General features: G+C 57.3%; 2 protein-coding genes across 4 annotated transcripts in view; both read left to right on the top strand.

The window, feature by feature from the left end:
• The window catches only part of NDRG4 (NDRG family member 4), a 40091-nt gene extending 22042 nt beyond the window's left edge, over window positions 1-18049 (top strand). The window contains exons 1-15 of one of the 3 annotated variants that reach the window (XM_077751245.1): window positions 3767-3879; window positions 7156-7261; window positions 7491-7611; window positions 7699-7742; window positions 7850-7926; window positions 10660-10746; window positions 10826-10882; window positions 11224-11327; window positions 12197-12253; window positions 12331-12382; window positions 13282-13329; window positions 13522-13557; window positions 13666-13717; window positions 15060-15098; window positions 15936-18049. In XM_077751245.1, the coding sequence (XP_077607371.1) occupies window positions 3859-3879; window positions 7156-7261; window positions 7491-7611; window positions 7699-7742; window positions 7850-7926; window positions 10660-10746; window positions 10826-10882; window positions 11224-11327; window positions 12197-12253; window positions 12331-12382; window positions 13282-13329; window positions 13522-13557; window positions 13666-13717; window positions 15060-15098; window positions 15936-16090 (1056 nt within the window). In that variant the 5' untranslated portion in view covers window positions 3767-3858 and the 3' untranslated portion in view covers window positions 16091-18049. Of the gene's footprint in view, window positions 1-3766; window positions 3880-7155; window positions 7262-7490; window positions 7612-7698; window positions 7743-7849; window positions 7927-10659; window positions 10747-10825; window positions 10883-11223; window positions 11328-12196; window positions 12254-12330; window positions 12383-13281; window positions 13330-13521; window positions 13558-13665; window positions 13718-15059; window positions 15099-15935 lie in introns of those variants that run through there. The other 2 variants (XM_077751244.1, XM_077751246.1) reach the window with 2 other exon arrangements.
• The window catches only part of SETD6 (SET domain containing 6, protein lysine methyltransferase), a 6586-nt gene continuing 3542 nt past the window's right edge, over window positions 16479-19522 (top strand). Inside the window, exons 1-3 of the mRNA XM_077751280.1 lie at window positions 16479-16576; window positions 17085-17235; window positions 19255-19512. Of these exons, the coding sequence (XP_077607406.1) occupies window positions 16479-16576; window positions 17085-17235; window positions 19255-19512 (507 nt within the window). The remainder of the gene's footprint in view (window positions 16577-17084; window positions 17236-19254; window positions 19513-19522) is intronic.

Raw genomic sequence — 19522 nt, 5'->3', positions numbered from 1 at the left:
TTCCTCCAGCGAGGCTGGTGCTCTGAAATAGCTCCCGTTTCCATGGAAGCTGTTGCCGGGACAACCGTGTCCTCTTTAGTTTGATGCCAGATTCCCTGTGAAAATTGAAATTGTTCTTTGTTTTTATTCCTCTGCACGCTGAGCTCGCTCACTTGGCCAGCCATTTCTTCCCTCTGAGTCCCACCGTGGCCATTTATTTCCGGGTCTTGGAACACATCTGATGGCAGACACAATGGGGGACCTCAGCAGGTGCCAGGGCCCTGCTGGCCATCAAAACCTGCTGAACAGAATCAGACCCTTCTAGGACCTTCTTCCTGGCTAAATGGGACTAGCCCCCAGGCCACTGCCCTGGCCCCGGGCCTGACTTGTTTGGTTTGGTCTCAGAGCCCCCGGACAGCCCCAGCTTCCTAGTCTGGGTCCAGAGTGACAGGAGAAATGGGGTGGCCTCCAGGCCGCTCCCCCTCATGCACAGTGCAGGTGTCCAGATCGGAGGACTGTGCCTCGGGCCCTGGGTCATGTGTCCCTTCAAGGACACCAGAGGAGGCTTGAGAACAGTGCATGTGCTCCGGTCCCTGGGGAGCACGGGTTCCAAACGCAAAGGGCTCTGGAGCTGAGAATGTGAAGGGCTCTGGGGAACAAACAGGAGCCCAGGAAGGGAGAGAGGAGGGCGGGTGGCCAGGAGATGGCCCGGGCCCAGCTGGAGATCAGTGCGGCACCCCGAGGGGGACTTCTGGTCCTCCCTGCTCCAGTGAGGGCAACCATGTGTGCACAGACGGCGCTGCTGCCCCAGGAGGGGCTGGAGACGTAAAATCCCAGAGCACCCAGCCCCTGCCTGACACCAAGTGGGACCTGCCAGACCAGGGGCCGACCAGCAGCCCCCAAAACACACCCTGGAGGGTATGACAGGGGAGAAGGGTGTCCTGGGGTCCTTTGCAGCTAAGTCCCGTGTACCTGGCCCAGCCCAGGGCTGCTGCCGGCAGTGCTCGGGCCCCTCTGCTTGGTAAAGGGAGCTCATGCTAACAGCCACCTCCCCTCTACGCCAGTTGCACCACACGGAGGCTGCGCACAGGCTGCTTTTTCTTTTTTTTCTTTTTTAATTAGAAAAGCAGTTGAGAGGATAGATGACCCTTATCTGGGCCAAGGCCTGACAGGGATTTTTGATTCCTTGCCTCAATGGACCCAGCCAGTGGGGGAGGCAAAACAAACAAAAGCCAGACAGACCTGGGTCCAAAGCCCAGCCCTGCCACTTATGGGCCACGTGACCTCCAGCACACGTCACTGCCTCATTTGTACAGCGAGGACAGAGCTCGGATCCCCCCGCGTGTTTGTACGGTTGGGGAACGAGGCCCAGGCCCAGCACTCAGATCCGGAGCTAACTGGGACTGTGGCTGCCACAGCATGGAGTCAGAGGCAGACAACCCGAGTGTGGCTCCCAGTCCTGTGTGTTGCTGGGCAGGTTACAGAACTTCTCCATGCTTCATTTTCCTCATCGGTAAAGTGGATGTTAAGAGGATAAAATAAGGTAGCACGTGTAAGGCATTTGACAGAGACTGGCAAGGAGGAAATAGGCTCCAAACACTTGCTACTCAGTAATGTGACCTCAGGCCCGGAGTGCCAAGTTGCGGGTAAGCTCCATGTGTACTAGCTAATTGGGACCCTTAGCTTCTCTGTGCTTCAGTTTTCTCATCCTTTTCCATAGGTGTGTGAGGAGTATGTGTTATCCTTGCAGCCACTTATGCAGACACCACAGCTATTCTCCCATTTACGGATGTGGAGGCTCAGAGAGGTTGACTGACTTCCCCAGGGTCACCCAGCAGAGAAGTGGCAGAGATATGGCTGGAGCCTAGGTTTGGCTAGTAGGACCGGAGCCTGCCTCTTCCATCCACAGCTGCATGACCTCCAGGGAAGAGGCTAACTCCCAGTTTGGGCACACAGATTGCCCCATTTCTCCCCTGTCAGGGCCTGGGCAGGCAAGGACTCAGGTCTAGAGCCCCTCACGCAGCTCTTTCTTGTCTTCGTAGCAACTCTTCCAGAAGGCATGGCTCCTATTTTACAGTTGAGCCTGAGGGACAAAGAAGTTAAAATTCCTTAACCTGAGGTCACCCAGCTGGTGGGTGGGGGAGCCAGGACTTGACCTCAAATCTGTGGATTTGAAGGCAGTGAGCTGAGCAGAAATGGAGGCCATGGCTTGGAGTGGGCAAGATCCAGGGTCAGTCTCTCAGCTGGGTCCCAGGGTGGCAGCGCCACTCAAAGGTCAGAGCCCGGACTGGGCGTAAAGTTGGAAGGCGACCATGGAGGAGCAGGGGTTTAGTGGCAGAAAGGGTGGGCGGACACCCCTCGCCCCCTTTGAGGAGCAGATAGGGGGAGTTTGTGGACAGGGGGCATGGCTGTGCCCAAGTGGCCGCAGGGAACAGGGAACGTGGCCACTAGGTGAGGGGCCATGGGATGCCCTGCTCCACATCCTGACACGGGGTCAGAGATGGGGCAGGGAAAGTTGTTGGTGCGCTCCAGACGGAGGACGTGGCCAGAAATAGCACATGTGGCAGGTGCGGACCAGGTCATTGGGCACCCAGAGATGGGGAGGTGACCCCCTTCCCTCAGTGCTGCTAGACAGCATGCAGGGCTGTCACTGCTGGGCTGAGTGGCACATTCCTTCATCAAAGAGACACCTCCTCCTCTGTTGTTCCTGCTTCCTTAGGCCTTGGGCTCCCTCCTCTGCTCACCTCCCTGACCAATTTCCTCTCCTCTGCTCTCCTTGGCCTCCTCCTTCCCAGTTTCCTCTACCTCCACGACTAGCCAGCTCCCTACCCAAGTCCTTGCTGTTCAGGAGGACAGGGCAGAGAGCCTGAGGTGGCTCGTGCATCCTGCTCCCCAGAGACCCGGGAGCCAAGCCCCACACACTGGTTGGCCAGGTGGGTCTGCAGGAGGTGGGGATGTCCACTTTGACAGGCTGACCCAGTCCCTCCTCTCTCCCGTAGTCTCCAGCCCCTTGCTGCAGGATGGGGGTGGGGAGGGTAAGGCTGGTACGTGCCCCACCATACCGGCTGGTCCTGCAGTCTGCCCAGGCCCCCTGCACCCAGAACCCCCATTTCTGCACTGTGGGCAGGCACTGGGCATACATGTGGGCGGAATGGGGGCTGCCCTAGGGGAGAACCTGGGCGTGCACTCCCTGGAATGGGGTCAGGACAGAAGGTTGCCCCAGATAGCCGGTCAGTCTCCCATCCCTTCAAGGTTAAGTCATCCAGAACTTCCCGCCGTGGATGGGGAGGCTGGGCTCCGGGGCCCTCTCAGGAGGCCCTCCCTGCTCCCCAGGGAATGGGTCAAGGGCGGTGCCGCCTTAGGCATGCCTGTGTGGCCTCCCCTGCCCCGCGTTAGTGTCCGTGTCTATGAGAGCTCCTGTGTACCGGACGCAGGGCACACCTGTACGTGTGGCCTCTTCTCTCATCTTCCCAGGGCCCCGCGTGCGGCTGCAGCTGTTGGTGTGTGCCTGCGCGCTGGGGGCGGGCGGGATGCAGGGGCTGGGGACCGTCAAGGATGATGTGTTGCTGGGGGCGGAGGAGCAGGGGGCGGAGCAGGAGCTGGTGAGTGAGGACTTCAGAAGCCAGTTAGAGTCAGCTTTGTTTCCCGACAGCCAATCTGGAAGCGGGGGCTCGGGGTGAGCGAGTGACTGCGCAGAAACCCCGCAGGGAGGCGGGGCGGTCTAGGCCACCCGGCTCTGCTTATAAACCGCCCGGGAGCTGCGCCCCATCACAGCGTCGCCGTCTCCCCCTCTCACTGCCCCCCTCCCTCTGGACCGTGGTGACTCAGGCCTTTGTTTGCCCTTCCTGGTAGAGGCGGATCGCCTTCTCGCTCGGCAAGATGCCGGAGTGCTGGGATGGGGTGAGTGAGGGCTCTGGGGGCGGCCAGGTGGGCAGGGAGGAAGGGACATCCCTCTGCCTCTGGTGGCGGATCTGCCTTCAGTCGCCTCACATTGGGAGTCACTGAGGCAAGGCCAGCAGTTTCTAGTCTCCCCGGTGACCCTGGCCTGCAGCAGTGGTTAGGGGTTAGCTGTTAGCCAGGGTCTGTGGGGAAGAGCTGAAATCTGCAGAAAATGGAATGGGCCATGACCTGTCCGCAAGCCGGGGTGGGCCGGTGTGCCAGCGCGTGCACATCCCCCGGGCGGTGTGCCCTCCGCCTGGCAGGTGCCCGGCCGCATCTGCCTCCCGCCTGTGACCATCTCAGCCCTGGGGGAGGCTGTGTTTCCCGCACGTGCTGGAGTCTCCCCCTTCCTGGCCCTGTGAGCGTTGTCTTGGTTGTTTGCATCGCTGCACCGAAGTGAGAACCGAAGGACAGCCAGCCTCTTCCTTCCTTCCTTAGGAGTTGCTTGCAGCTCCTCCGTGGTCCCCAGGGAACGGCTGTGCCGGTCTGGCTGAGGCGGGAGGTCTGGGTGCGGTGCTAACCGAGCCTTCAGGCCCAGGTCCCTGCTGGGGAGGGATCGAGGAGGGAGTCACAGGGTCATACTTCGTGGGTGGGAGAAGGCAACGCTGGAGCCATGTGAGGCTCGGGGTCCGGGCAGCAGCGCCCAGGGGTGCTGTCCTTCCTCCAGGAGGGAGAAGCAGGGCACACCTACTCCACCCCCCACGTCCAGCCTGCCCCACCGGGCGCCCTGCACCTAGGCAGCGACGTCAGCACCCAGGGGGCCAAATCGTTGATGTGGTTTGATGGAATGAATTGTACTGGCCCCCCAGCCCCTCACCCCCCCCCATGCGCTGAGCCTCAGCTGGGAGCACCCTCCAGCCCTCAAGGTCATGGGAGAAGGGAGTCAGAGAGGACGTCAGAGCCCCCTCCTTGCTGCGGCAGCTGTGCCTCACGGCGCCCACCTGGAGGCGGGCGCTCTGACGTCACCAGGAGCCAATGGGAACGCTCGGCACTGAGGGCTGGGGGCTCCAAGCGGGTCCGCCTGAGGCCCTTGGGTCGCCCCTCTTGTGCAGCACCCGGAGGAGCGGGGATATGGGCTTCTATCTGAATGAGCTGGGTCTGAGCTTCTGGATTGGCGGGAGAGGGTTCAGCCAAGTCATTGGGACGGGCGCAGGCCCCGCAACCGGACCATTGCCCTCCACAGCCCATCCCGCCCCGGGCAGTTAAGCCTTAGCGGGGAGAGCATTGCCCGGGAGCTGGTGATGGTGATGCTGTGGTCACACGACGGCTGGGGGCGGGTAGACACCCCTCATGCACAGTCGCCGGTGGTGGAGGTCTGGGCGTGGAAGACTGCTGCCCTGGGCCCGGACTTCTCCCCAGCGGGGCTAGAGCTGACCCCACACGGAGACCTGCCCTTCGCGCCACAGGAAGCGCATTGCAGCTCTTGTGCGATGGGTGCCCCTCCTACCCCCAGCCCTCCCAGTCTCTCCCCACCCGCCCTCCATAGGACTGTGCACCCCTCCTGCCCCTGACCCCAGCCCTCCAGAGCTAAGGGGGGGTTGCATGCCCCTCCCCCTGCCCCCCAGCAGGGCCAGGCAGCCCTGGAGATCTGCCTGCTTGCAAATCATTGGGTGGAGCCTTCACTGCATACCTCTGATCTCTGAGGCTGGCACCTGGCAAGGCCTGCTGTGTCCTCTCTGGGCTTGACCTTGGCCAAGTCATTTCTCCTTTCTAAACCTCAGTTTGCTCCTCTGGGACTTGGGTCCCTGTGAGGAGTAAATGAGAAGACACATGAAAAGTGGCTGGTCAGTCAGTGAGCAGTAAGTGCTCCTTGTTTTGATGGCCCTGAGGACAGGCCTGGGCTGTGGGGAGGCTGTGGTGGACCTGGGTCCACTTAGAGGACATCAGGTTTCTTGAACAAGACCTCACACCAGAATTGTGGCTCCCAGGGTATAGCCTTTGGCCATGACATCACCTTGCCATTCCCCACTGAAGACACAGGCCTGAACAGTGGTCCTCTGAGCCCTGACCCAAGAACACCAGACCCCAGGAAGCCGTCTCCTGCCTCCTGAGTCTTCCCTTTTCTGTCAGGGGCAGGAGCGTGGGTTCTCTCTGAACCTAAGCATCCTCCATCTGCAAAAGGGGGAAATGCATGCATAACATGCATGGTGCCTGGCACGCAGTTGTGGTCACTCACATGTTGTTCCTTTCCTGCCCTTGACCTTAGCTTTGCCTCCAAGTCACAGGGGTAACTCACAGGGGTCCCCATGGTGCAGGGCAAGGCTGCTAATTCAGCTGTGACAGACCCTCTTAGAGTCTGTTCTTCAAGTGGCCAAAAGGAACTAGTTGGCAGAGGGACCAGCCAGCAGGGCACCTCCCTAAGGCTCAGGGACACCCGAGCACTTCAGCCTCCTTTTCTGCAAGTGCTAAATGCCCCACAGACATCAGCTTCTTCCGTTCTCATGGGGTCCCCGTGAGATGCGTGGGAAGAGGTGGCTGAGCACAGAGAAGTGGTATACCTTGTTCAGAGTCACACAGTAAGGGACAGAGGGGGTCTTGAACCTACAGCATCCAGCACCTGTTTCCTAAAGGATTAACAACCCCAAGCCACAAAACCAAGGGCGCAAACACAGGAGGATCCCAGAGTGCTCACTGCAGAAGGCCTTAGGGGCAGGGGTGCACGTCTAACCATGCCCTGCTGGAAAGGGGTCCTTGGGGATCCTGGAGAGGGACATTTGAGGTGGAAGGAACAGCATGAGCACGAGTGTGGAGGTGGGAGCCAGGGTCAGGGGCGGGGGTTGGAGGCTAGGCTTGGCTGACAGTGGGGGAGGTTACTGCAGATTCTCAGCAGGGCTGTTGAGGCCATTTACCTTCTGAACGGAGGAGGAACGTGCTGAGGTCATGACTCAGGCCCAGGTGGCAGAACTGTCCTGGAGGGGCTGCAGGGAGATGGAGAAAATGAGCTTCACCTTCACTGGGCTCTGCAGGGCTGAGGACAGTAGGGCCTGGCCAGTGGCCACCCACCCCGCCGGTCTGCGGATCCTCCCTGCGCGGACTGGGTCCTGCTGTGTCTGTGCCAGCACCTCTGGGAAGGAATGCTCCGTCTGCTCTGTTCTCCCTGGGGGCTGCTTGGGCTGATGAAAATGAGATACCCCCCCCCCGGGGGGTGGAGGCCCTACCACAGGCCCAACAGCCCCCAGGCTGCCCATAACCAGCAGTGAGGGCTGCCCAGAGTGTCCAGTGCCGTTTCCCCTCCAGGAACATGACATCGAGACGCCTTATGGCCTTCTGCACGTGGTGATCCGGGGCTCCCCCAAAGGGAACCGCCCGGCCATCCTCACCTACCATGACGTGGGTCTCAATCGTAAGTGCAACCCAGCCTCATCCTACCTTCCTCTGCCTCCCCTCCTTCCCCACAGAGTCCTAGAGATTCCCACTCACACTCAGCTCGGTGCCCTTAGCCATTTGGGCCTTGGTGTCCCTGCCGGGCCACGAGTCTGGTCACCTCTGCCTTGCCTTCCCTCTCAGGGCCACAGGGCCACAGGCCTCCCTACCCCTTTGCTAAGCCACGGCTGAGAGGTGTGTCTTTGCAGACAAGCTGTGCTTCAACACCTTCTTCAACTTTGAGGACATGCAGGAGATCACCAAGCACTTTGTGGTGTGCCACGTGGATGCCCCTGGTCAGCAGGTGGGGGCGTCGCAGTTTCCCCAGGGGTAGGTACCAGGGAACGCCCCCTGCAGGTTTCCCCAGCTCTGGGCCGCAGGCGGCACCTGGCCCTGACCTCCCCGCTCTGCCTGCAGGTACCAGTTCCCCTCCATGGAGCAGCTGGCCGCCATGCTCCCCTGCGTNCCCCGCCCTCCCTCCCCCCGTGGGGGGGGGGGGGGGGGGGTGCCATCAGAGCCACCTGATGGCCATCATGGGAGGCAGCTCCCCGAGCCCTGGAGTGACCAGCCACACTTTCCACCAGGTTCAAGTACGTGATTGGCATTGGAGTGGGAGCCGGAGCTTATGTGTTGGCCAAGTTTGCAGTGAGTCTCCTTACTCTCACCCCCACCCCCGGCTGATGTCTCCTCGAGGGGCCACCCTTCAACCACTGGAACGTTTACTCTTTCGTCCTTCTCCTTCCCCTCCCCCCACTTCCTCTTCACTCAGAAAAGCCCTTTGTTTTCTTTTATTCACCCTAGGAAATTTTAAAAAATGAGAGAGAGAGAGAAAGATTACTTTCTCCATACATTTCCTCAAAATGCTATTGACTATAACTTCCTTAACCATTATTCAAAACCAAAGTTTCTTTTAGCAGCAAACCATACAACTAATTGCTCTAGCCACTAAGTAAAGATTATCCTAATTGCTCATTCAGTAATTAGGGTAATATTTAAACACAAGTCATTTTTTCCCCCCTCTTTTCAAGTTTTTATTTAAATTCTAGTTAACATAGATGGCAAAATTGGTTCCAGGTGTAGAATTTAATGATTCATCACTTAGCTACAACACAGTGCTCATCACAAATGCCCTCCTTAATACCCGTCACCCATCCAGCCCATCCCTCCGCCCACCTCGCTCTATCAACCCTGTTTGTTCTCTATCGTTAAGTCTCTGATGGTTTGCCTCTCTCTTTTTTTCCCTTCCCCTATGTTCACCTGTTTTGTGTCTTAAATTCTACATGAGTGACATCATGTGCTGTTTGCTTTTCTCTGACTTATTTCGCTTAGCATACTGCCCTCCAGGTGCATCCATATCATTGCAAATGGCAAGAGTTCATTCTTTTTGATGACTGAGTACTATTTCATTGTATATACCACATCTTCTTTATCCATTCATCAGTCAATGGACATTTGGGCTCTTTCCATAATTCAGCTCTTGTAGGTAATGCTGCTATAAACATTGGGGTGCATGTGCCCCTTTGAATCTGTATTTTTGTATCCTTTGGATAAATACTGTGTAGTGCAATTGCTGGGCCATAGGGTAGTTCTATTTTTTAACTTTCTGAGGAGCCTCCACACTGTTTTCCAGAGTGGCTGCACCAGTTTGCATTCCCACAACAGTGTAAGAGGGTTCCCCTTTCTCCACATCCTCACCAACATCTGTTGTTTCCCGAGTTGTTAATTTTAGCCATTCTGACAGGTGTGAGATAGTATCTCATCGTGGTTTCGATTTGTATTTCCATGATGATGAGTGATGTTGAGCATCTTTTCATGCTGTTAGCCATCTGGGTGTCTTCTTTGGAAACAATGTCTGTTCCTGTCTTCTGCCCATTTCTTAACTGGATTATTTATTTTGTGGGTGTTGAGTTTGACAAGTTCTTTATAGATTTTAGATACCAACCCTGTATCAGAGATGTCATTTGCAAATATCTTCTCCTATTCCATAGGCTGCCTTTTAGTTTTGTTAATTTCTCTGTGCAGAAGCTTTTTATCTTGATGAGGCCCCAGTAGTTTGTTTTTGCTTTTGTTTCCCTTGCCTCAGGAGACATGTCTAGTAAGTTGCTGTGGCTGAGGTCAAAGAGGTTGATGCCTGAAACACAAGTCCTTTCGTTTTTAAAAAAATTTTTAATGTTTATTTATTTTTGAGAGAGAGACAGAGCGTGATCAGGAGAGGGGCAAAGAGAGAGGGAGACACAGAATTGGAAGTAGGCCCCGGGCTCTGAGCTGTCAGCACAGAGCCTGACACAGGGCTTGAACTTGTGAGCTGTGAGATTATAACCTGAACTAAAGTCAAACGGTTAACCGACAGAGCCACCCAGGCGCCCCAACACAAGTCCTTTCTCAACCAAAAATTACACTTAGGTTACGTTTGGAAGGTTTAAAGAAAGTTGCATTTCTGAAACATCGTGTTGGGTAGGAGCCCACAAGCTTTTCATCTCTAAAAACAAAAAATTGTCAGGATTCAAAACGTTGCTTTTTTCAAAAGAAAAGACCAGGAATTTTCAACTCCAGTATGGATTTCAGCACTTAACTACTTGTTAACTATAGACCATTCCCTGTCATCTCAGATAAACTTGACAGGATAGTAATGTTGTAGGTATATGAACATATTCCCCTAAATGTGGGCAAACAGCTGAACAGATCATTCGAATTTCTTTTACGATCAAATGCAAAACAGGCTTTGGAAAGGTCAGTTTCTTCACTGGAGCTTCTTTTTCTATGAAAGCAAAGAAACAAAAGTGTTTTCTTTTTAAATTTTTATTTATTTTTAATTTTTTTAATGTCATTTTTTTTATTTTTGAGAGAGTGAGAGACCAAGCACAGTGAGGGAGGGGCAGAGAGAGAGAGAAAGAGGGAGAGAAGAAGGAGACACGGCTGTCAGCACAGAGCCTAACGCGAGGCTCAAACGCATGAACCGTGAGATCGTGACCTGCACCGCAGTCAGATGCTTAACCGACTGAGCCACCCAGGCGCCCCTAAACAAAATGTTTTATTGAAGATGTTTAATCCTCAGTTTTACAACAGATCAAACAGATTCAAAGATCTATTAATAGAGGTGAATAGGCCTAGATTTGAAACCAATCAAAGAATACCGAAAGGTTCTGTGTAGGGAGGAGGGTGCGCAGGGGCAGCTGGAAGGGGTGAGGAGGAGGGAGGCAGGCAGGTTTCCAGCTGTAGCCAGTTGAATCATCTGTGGCTCCGCAAAGCCCTTCCAGAGCATGTCCTCCTCATTGGCCCCTCCCAGCCACCCGTGAGATGGGCAGGGTTTGCCGGGTGAGAAGACTGGGGCTCCCTACGTACTCCGGCCTCCCAAGCCCTTTCTCCCTCTCACGGCAGCTCATCTTCCCCGACCTGGTGGAGGGGCTGGTGCTGATGAACATTGACCCCAACGGCAAAGGCTGGATCGACTGGGCGGCCACCAAGGTGAGCGTGGTCCCCCTCGCAGAGGAGGGTGGTGGCAGCGAGGGGTGGCACTCACACTGGCCTCCACCCTGGCCCACAGCTCTCCGGCCTGACCAGCACTTTACCTGACACGGTGCTATCCCACCTCTTCAGCCAGGTAAGGGGGTGGGGCCCCCATGAGAGCAGCAGTGGTGGCTAAACTGGGGGGTCCTGGGAGCCTCTGGAGGGCCTGGTTCTGCCTACTCCCAGGGGCCCCCGGGGCGTCTACCAGCAGGGAGTCCGGGTTGGGGTTATGAACATCTGACCTGTCTCACTCTACTTGGCTGAGACGCACGTGGGAGGTCTCCTCCCTCACTTCATGCGGCCACGCAGCCCTGTGCAGGGGGTGCATGGAATGGGGGGAGGGTGGCTGCGGCTGTGACCCCTGTGTGGGTCTGAGACCACGCCCCTGACTGCCCCTCCCCTCCTGCACCTCCCCCGTCTATCCCTCCGGACCAGGAGGAGCTGGTGAACAACACAGAGCTGGTGCAGAGCTACCGGCAGCAGATTGGGAACGTGGTAAACCAGGCCAACCTGCAGCTCTTCTGGAACATGTACAACAGGTTCGGGCAGCGTGGGGCCCAGCCGCGCAGCACCAGGCCCCAGAGCGCTCCCTCTGTTGGGGTCCCCTTGGCACAACCACTCACGGAAGGAGGCAGGCAGGAGACGTTCTCTCCCCAGTTTGTAGATGAGCAACTTGTACCTCTGAGAAGAGTCACCTCTTGTCCAGGGTCGCACCCTTCGAAGGTTTCGAACTCTGGTTTCTGGGCTCTTACGCCTTCTCCCGTGGGGCATTGCTGGCCAGCCAGGAGCAGTGGGGGAATGTCGGCAACATCCCTGACGTGCCCCCCAGCCTGAGCCTCAGGGCTGACATCTGGGGGGAGGGTGTTGGATGAAGTCCATGATTTTCAAGCTGTGCTCCTTAGAGCCCCCTGGCCTTCCCTCTTTTCTTTTTCTTGTGCAAATATATATTAAGCACCTGCTGTGTGCATGGTGCTGGAGGAACAATGGAGAATGAGAGGGCCAGGCCCTGCCTCCCTCCACAACCCAGGAATCCCACATCCCACACACAGGTGGTGCGCATGTCGGAGGAGTGTTTTAAGGGGGAGGGACAGCCAAATTTGAGGACTCCCCTGACATGAATTGGGGGGGTCTGAGAAGTTATGCATGAGGGGTGGCCTGAAGACCCCTGTTTGTGCAGAGCAGGTCCCTGCCTCCCTGTTTACCCCACACAGGGATCTGTTAGGGCCTTTTCCATAGTTGAGACAACTCAATAACCATAAACCCCAACTCTGGGACCAGCCTGGGCTGCTGGACCATAATTGCCATTGCGGGAGGATGGGGTGAGGCTGAAATACAGCAGGGGCGGGCCTGGGGCACACAACCCCCTGGGATCCAGTCCTGAGATGCCCACCTCTGCCTCTGCCCGCAGCCGCAGAGACCTGGACATTAACCGACCTGGAACGGTGCCCAATGCAAAGACGCTCCGGTGAGTGCCCCTCACCCCCCAGCGTGCGCCTGCCCACCATGCCCAGGCCAGACAACCCTTGTCCTCTGTGTCTGCAGCTGCCCCGTGATGCTGGTGGTCGGGGATAACGCGCCTGCCGAGGACGGTGTGGTGAGTGAGGCACTGCGTCCTGGCTGGGGGTGGGAGGCGGGAGTACGGAGATTACTGGCCTCTGGCCGGCAGGACCAGGCACTGGATGTTGGATTTCTCATGCCACCTCCCGCCATGTTGCCATGCATCATCACCTGGCACAGTCCCACCCTTCGAGTGAGGGAGGCGTGGAGACAGGAGGGAGCTGGGGTCAGACCACCTGATGGTCACCCTGTCCCTCCTCCCTCCCAGCAGTGCAGCCCCACTTCGGTCTCTACCCACTTCCGGCGCAGAGACTGAGCTCTCTCTTCTCTACATGGTGCTTCGTTCACTATGAAGCAATTCCTGAGCACGCGCACCCTTTGACCTCCACTTGCACCTGTTGTGTTTGGGGACTGTCTCCTTTCCCATTGGAACTCTGGGAGCAGGCAGCTGGGGGGGTTCATGTCTCCATTAGCAACCACAGGCCAGGGGGCCAGGAGTACCTAGGGCAGCCCCCCATGCTACAGACACTAGCACACCTTCCCTGTGCCTGAGGCCGGGACAGATGCGGTGTGCTCTCCTGCCGATCCTTGACCCTCCCTCACCTCACCACCTGGTTCTTTCCCCACCACTGCCATCAAGGTGGCTCTGGCTCCCCACAAGGACATTGCACAGCCTTCCCCCCCATCCCCCACCGGCAGTTAGGAGTGGAGTCCGAGGATCTCAGATCCCTTGGGGAGCTGCTTGCTGATCTGCAGGGACTTAGACTTCCAGAAGGCAGCCTGGCAGGGGTGGGGCAGCCTCAGCCAGGCCCAGGTGCTAGCCTCCGTCTGCCCCTGCACACCCTTCTCACCAGCTCTGGAACAGAACCCGGGGCAGGGGTCTCCCCTGCTACCCCCGGGGCCGGGGCTGCCTTACTCTGCTGACCTTGTCCCTAGGTGGAGTGCAACTCCAAACTGGATCCAACCACCACGACCTTCCTGAAGGTGAGGCCTTCCTCCCCAGCCATCGGCCCGCACCCCAGCCAAGGGCCCAGCCTCAGGGAGGGGCCTGCTAGGGGTCTCATCCAGGGCGGGAGCAGGACAGGGTGCGGGGTCAGGGCAGCCTGTTTAGGTATTCAAGGCCCAGGCAAGGTGTGAGGTGGCCCCTGCTCAGCTCACCGCTTCTCTTCCTTGCAGATGGCAGATTCCGGGGGGCTCCCCCAGGTCACACAGGTGAGACACTTGACCCTCCTTCCCTTTTCTAGCCTAGGTGGGGGGAGCCTCCCTACCCCCTAATCCCAGGCAGCCAATCAAAGCATGTACTGTCCCTCTGTCCTGCAGCCGGGGAAGCTGACCGAGGCCTTCAAATATTTCCTGCAAGGCATGGGCTACAGTAAGTATTCCTCCCCCCGCCCCACCCTAGAGACTGGTGGGCAGGCAGCAAAGTGGGGCTGGCACACGGTGTCAGGCGACACTCAGCAGCCTGTGGGCATATGAGCTCTGTGTTCCCAGGGCCCAGATGCTGTGCCACTCACCACATGCTCCCCACCGTGACTGGGGACCCTCTAGGGCATCTCATGATCCCAGGCTGTGTGTGGTTGCCCTGTGCCCTTGGAGGGGCTTTGGGACAGTGCTCTCATGGCAGCATTGGAGCGGTAGGCTCTTCCTCCAGCCACGGGGGGCAAGAGCCCAGAGCTGGGTCCTGCCCAGAAAGCCTGCCTAAAGATGAGCCATACATACCACCGGCCCCCCGCCAGGCCTACGGCGCCTAAACCAGGCTTTTGTCACAGGTGGTGGGATGGTACATGCGACATGAGAGTGGTCTTGGAATCTAGGGCGTGGGGAAGGCACGTGAGACCACCTGGGTGTTAGGAGGGAGCCAAAGGCAGCCAAACTGGGGGTGGTGTATGTGAAGACCCCAAGGTAATAGGGGCTATGGGGTGGCTATACCCACTGTCCTCCCCTCTCCAAACTGCCCCTTGCGTGGGGATGAGATCCCCAGACTGCTCATGGGCACCTCTAAATCACACACACATGCGCACACCCTTATCGCTTTGATTCCCCCCCACCCCCACCCCCTTCCCCATATACCTGGCTCTCCTGCTGGAAGCAGAACTCTTCTCCCTGAATGTGTTTTTCCCTGTGGACTTTACCCTCTGGAGCTTCTGCCTCCCTAGAAGGACTGGCCTGTGGGGGAAGGCTGGGGGCCCAGCCAGCCTCTCCCTGGGGATGTGGGGCAAAGAGAGGCCAGAGCCATCAGTGAGCCACACAGGAGCTCTGAGGCTGGGCCTGAGCCCGGGGCCTGCTGGGCTGGGACATGTTCTCAGGACCCCAGGCCAAATGCCACCAGGCAGCCCGAGAGCTGGGCAGGATTTCGGAGGTTGTGTGGGCCTCTCCTGTTCTATACATGGGGGCACTGGGGCCCGGAAGGAGGCCGAGGGTGCTGGCACTAGGCCTGTGGCCATGAGCCCCTCAGGGTCGCAGCCCAGGCTTGGGAAGCAAGATGAGTGCCTGGACTGTGGGCTCAGGGCTCCCTCCAGGGCCGCCGCCTCAGTGGATGGGCAGGAGGGGGCTTCCTGAGGCTCTAGCCCCGCCCCAGCCTGCTCTGTGCCCGGCCTGTCGTCGTGTCTGACCATTGCAACACCCCGGCCTTGCCAGCTCACGCTCTTCACCCGTGTTCTGTGTCTCCCCCGCCCCGCCCCACCCCACCCCTCTGGCTCTGTCTTCTTTCTTAGTTGCGTACTTGAAGGACCGAAGGCTGAGTGGAGGAGCAGGTAGCCCTGTGGCCCCTCCCCTGATGCATGGACCCCCGCCCCCGTCCCCCCTGCTCTTTCCTCTGTGCAGCGCTGCGGCCGGGCCTCATCTTGCTGTGGTTTGGAACTTTCTTGTGTTCTGCTCACCTCCTAAAGCCCGAAAGAGTCGTGCTTTTTCATGGATCCTGGACCTAGTGGGCTGTGTCCCGTGTTAGGGCTCTGGACAGGCTGGGGTTTAGAGCAGTCTGGCTTCTGGGTGGCTTTCAGAGCTCAGGCATTTGGAACCAGAGCCTCTCAGAGGTGAAGCCTAGGCTGGCCCTGGGGGCAAGGGTGTCTGACCATGCCCCAGCTGGACCAGTAGCCAGCTACCCAGCTCAGGAAGGCGGAGTTTGCCCCCTGAGGGTCTTGCTTGTGAAACTCCAAATAAGGACAGAAATTAGATTTAGGGCGGTTTGCGGCCACCAGACCTAATCCGCCTTCACAGAAGTAGTCCTACTCGCCTGTCCCGTCATCCTCTTGAGCGGGGCATTGCCGGAATTCTGTCCCATCCCTGTAACAGCTCAGGGCTACCCAGGCACCCACCCCATTCTGGCCATAGCTCTGGCCAGCTGCCGTGCGCTGGGTCCCGCTGGCCTCTCTAGGGCTCCCGGTCCCCCACCTCTTTGGCTCATTCACGCGCTGGTGCTGCATGCCTCCAGCTTGACGGAGTAGATGCCAGAGCCCTGACTTGGGAGGGGCCTCTGCGCCGTTGGAAGAACGGGTCTTGCTGGCCGCTTTGCTTGCGTCAACCCTTCTCCTGCCTGCTGGCACCCAGCCCTGGCTGCCGGTCCTCATGCCCGCTCCCTTCTCTGCCCACAGTGCCCTCGGCCAGCATGACCCGCCTCGCCCGCTCTCGTACCGCGTCGCTCACCAGTGCCGGTTCAGTGGAGGGCAGCCGCCCGCAGGCCTGCACCCACTCGGAGAGCAGCGAGGGCCTGGGCCAGGTCAACCACACCATGGAGGTGTCCTGTTGAAGCCCCTAGCGTGGCAGAGACGCCCACCTGCCCCCGCCCGCATCGACGTACCACTGGCATCCTCGCGCCGGCTCGTTTTCCCTTTAGTTTATTTTTGTGAAGGCCAGGGGAGGAAATGGGTTCACTTCTCTTTTGTTAAAAACATGAGGGGATTCATCCTGGATGCTGCCGCAGAACAGTCTCCAGAGGGTTTGAGAGGCTCACTCCTCCCCACCCCCCCCCCACTCACCTTGTTAACTTGGCTGACTTAGACCCCTCTTCCAACTCCCCACAGTCCGGGCGGGGTTCAGGGAGGAAGGGGATCTGGGCAGGATCCAGGGTAATATCCTGGACTGAAGAAAGCATGAGATGACCCCCGTGGGCAGGGCAGGGCAGGTTTGAAGACGGAATGGGGTTTGAAGGTGGTGTGCTGGGACAGCAGGAGCCCGCGGTCCAGCTCAGGCACTGGGGTGAGAGCCAGGAGACAGCACTGGGGAGCATTGGGAGGTAGGAGCCCTGGAGCCCTGCGGGTCCCTTTCTCCCCATCTCCACCACCAAGCACATCTGTTTCTGTCTTTTGCACATGTGACAATCATCTGAACCCTAGCCACAAGGGGGCACTCCTACCAGGCAGCAGTTTTCCTGGTGCTCTCTGGGCTGGCCTGGATGGAGGGCCAGGCAGGCAGGCAGGCAGGGGCTGAACAGGGTGTCTCTTGCCCAAGGAAGACCAAACACAGAGGGTCTTAAAGGCAGGAACCCCACAGACTGTCCCAGACCACACACTCCACCACCTCCTGGCCCTGTCCCATGACTGAGCCAAGGCCCTGAGGTGGAAAGTTACCTGATCTTCTATTTCCATAGGGGCCTGACTTGGGGGCTGAACTTAAATGCTGGGATAGCCCATGAGGGTTAGACGCACCCCTGAGAACTTCATGGTGTCTGCCTTCAGGAGCCAGTATGTGACTAGAGGCAGTGGTGGCTGAGACTCCCAGGAAAGCCCCTCTTTTGCCCCCAGGTGCCATGGAGGACAACCCAATCAGCAGCAGTGTGTCCAAGGCCACCAGAAACATGGCATTGTTAGGGAGAGTCCTGGTCAAGCTATGCCAACATTTTATGTGGGCATCACTACGAAAGAAGAGACTTTATCTGGAAAGAAATGGTCTAAGGTAGTGAGACTTCTGCAGGCGCACATCACCACCTCAGGACTGTTGGAGTGGCTTGGGTTGTGGCTTGCTTGGCCCTGGGGTGGGAGGTGAAGTTTCCTGAAGTGACCACAGGCCAGGCAGAGGAGAAAGGCTCTCCAGGCACCCCGGTCCCCTACTTTCATCTGAAGCCCAGGACTGTGCCATACACATCCCACCCACCCACACTATCAGGGAGAATCTCTTGGCCCCGAAACCAGAGCCACTGGTCTTGGAGCCTAAATCAATTGCCACAAACTCTGAAACAATAAAAGAGGGGAGAGCGAGCAATGACAAAGGCAGTGCTGTGCAGGGGACAGTTGTGTGTGGGATGCTCTGAGGCTGAGAGGACACCTGCATTCACATTTCTGCACATATCACCCCCTTCTAGAATCTTAAGCCATTACTAGACTGCTCTAGAGCCTGGTGGAGTGTTAGTCTGTCCCCAGTTCTACTCACTTATGTGCTTCCTTTGAATATCAAATGTGACTGTTTGAAAAGCTGGTAGAATTAATCTCTCTTACTGTAGATAGCGCTACAAATCTTGGATTTTTTTCTGTGTTCTTTCAGATATCTATAAATATCTATACATTATATATATATATATATGTATATTGGGTCTTCCTGCGTGTGGTTTTCCATCGGAGGTTGTCTCTTTGGTCAAAGTGAACTTTTAATGGAGTTTATTATTTTCCTGTCTATATAAAGTGAAGAACCTAATTTTGTGTATTCTGGTGGCTGATGTCATGAAACTTTGAGATGACAAAATGTAAAACAAATAAAAGCCCTTGTCAAAGTATTAAGAGTTAAGTGTGCTGGAAAACTAATAAACTGAGAAGAATTCGAGTATGGTGACACCAGCCCCATCATGGGAAGCCTGTGAGAAGACAGCATTGAAGCTGGTGCATCTTGGGGTTTAGATGGGGTTAAGGCTGTAGGAGTTTCCATCCATGTTTCTACTTCTGGTTCTTTTTTCTTTTATAACTCTAAGCCCTCCCTGGGGCTTGAACTCAGGACCCTGAAATCAGATCACAAGATTCAGAGTCCTCCGCTCTACTGGCTGAGCCAGCCATGTGCCCCACGTAATTCCTGTTATCACATTCATTATCTTACCAATTCTTACATTAATTCCATAGGGTAGATATTACCTTAGTTTCCACAGCTGAGGAAACAGAGCCTCAAGATAAGGAATTTACCCTAATAAGTCAAGCTGAGAACTGGCTTTGGCATTGTTTGGCTTCAAAACCCTCTATATGCAATGCTGCATTTACTTAACAGCATGCTACTTTCCTATGTTTAACCCCCATTTCTGACTCATTCGCTCATTTACTCAGTAAGAAGATATTGCGTACCTGCTATGTGTCAACTAATAAAGAAGCATCTAAATAAAAATAAAACCCACCATGTGCTATGCAAATGATGAAAAACGGATATACTAGCGAATGCGGGCAGAAGGGCTTTATTCTAGTTCTGGGAACCCTCCCCTACCCCTCGGAAACACACATACAACCTGGTCTAACTGAACAAATAAAACGGTTAGATGACCGTAGCTAACGAGGACTCGAGAACAAGCAGGCAGGCTCGCCCACCTGGGTGCGCTCACAGCCGGTGCGCCGGGACGCCCTTGCGCTGGGACCCGGAAAACGGAGTCTTGCTCTTCATCGGGACTTCTACGAAAGGTCTCAGCTCACAGAGACCGAAGGGCTCTAGGCGGCATAGAGACACGCCTTCCCGGACACGACCTAAACCCCACTGGGGGCAGTCGGGCTCCGCAAGCATATTCTCAAGAAGAGTGATTTGACCAGGTGCAAATCCCCACTCGTCCTCCGCGGGAATCGGGAGGCGAGCGTCACGTGGCGCCGGGGCGGGGACACAGGCCCCACCCGCCGGGAGGTCTTTTCCCGGACGCCGGAAGCGCTCACGCGGAGTTTCTGAGCGGCGGGGCCGCGCGTCCNGCGGGGGGCCCGCCCCTCTCCGGGTGCCTCGCCCCTTCTCCGCCCGCAGTGCGGCCCCGCGGGTCCCCGAGGCTCGCTCGCGCGGGTCTCCGGCCGCCCTCCTCGTCCCCTCCCCCACCTAGAGCGAACTTTCCCCCGCGCGCCGCCGCGGTGCCCTCCCGCTTCCCGCGCCTTCTCCTGGGCCGACCCTCTCTACCGCGCTGGCTCGTTCCAGGTGGCGGGGCCTGTGGGCAGCGACCCGGACCCGGACCCCGTGGCCGGCTTCCTGAGCTGGTGCCGGCGGGTGGGGTTGGAGCTGAGTCCCAAGGTGAGGCGGC

This window comes from Crocuta crocuta, unplaced genomic scaffold (genome assembly GCF_008692635.1).
Source record: "Crocuta crocuta isolate KB4526 unplaced genomic scaffold, BGI_CrCroc_1.0 scaffold124, whole genome shotgun sequence".
Taxonomy (NCBI): Eukaryota; Metazoa; Chordata; class Mammalia; order Carnivora; family Hyaenidae; genus Crocuta; species Crocuta crocuta.
Note: the sequence above shows the minus strand (reverse complement) of the source record. Positions and strands in the feature narration are given on the sequence as shown.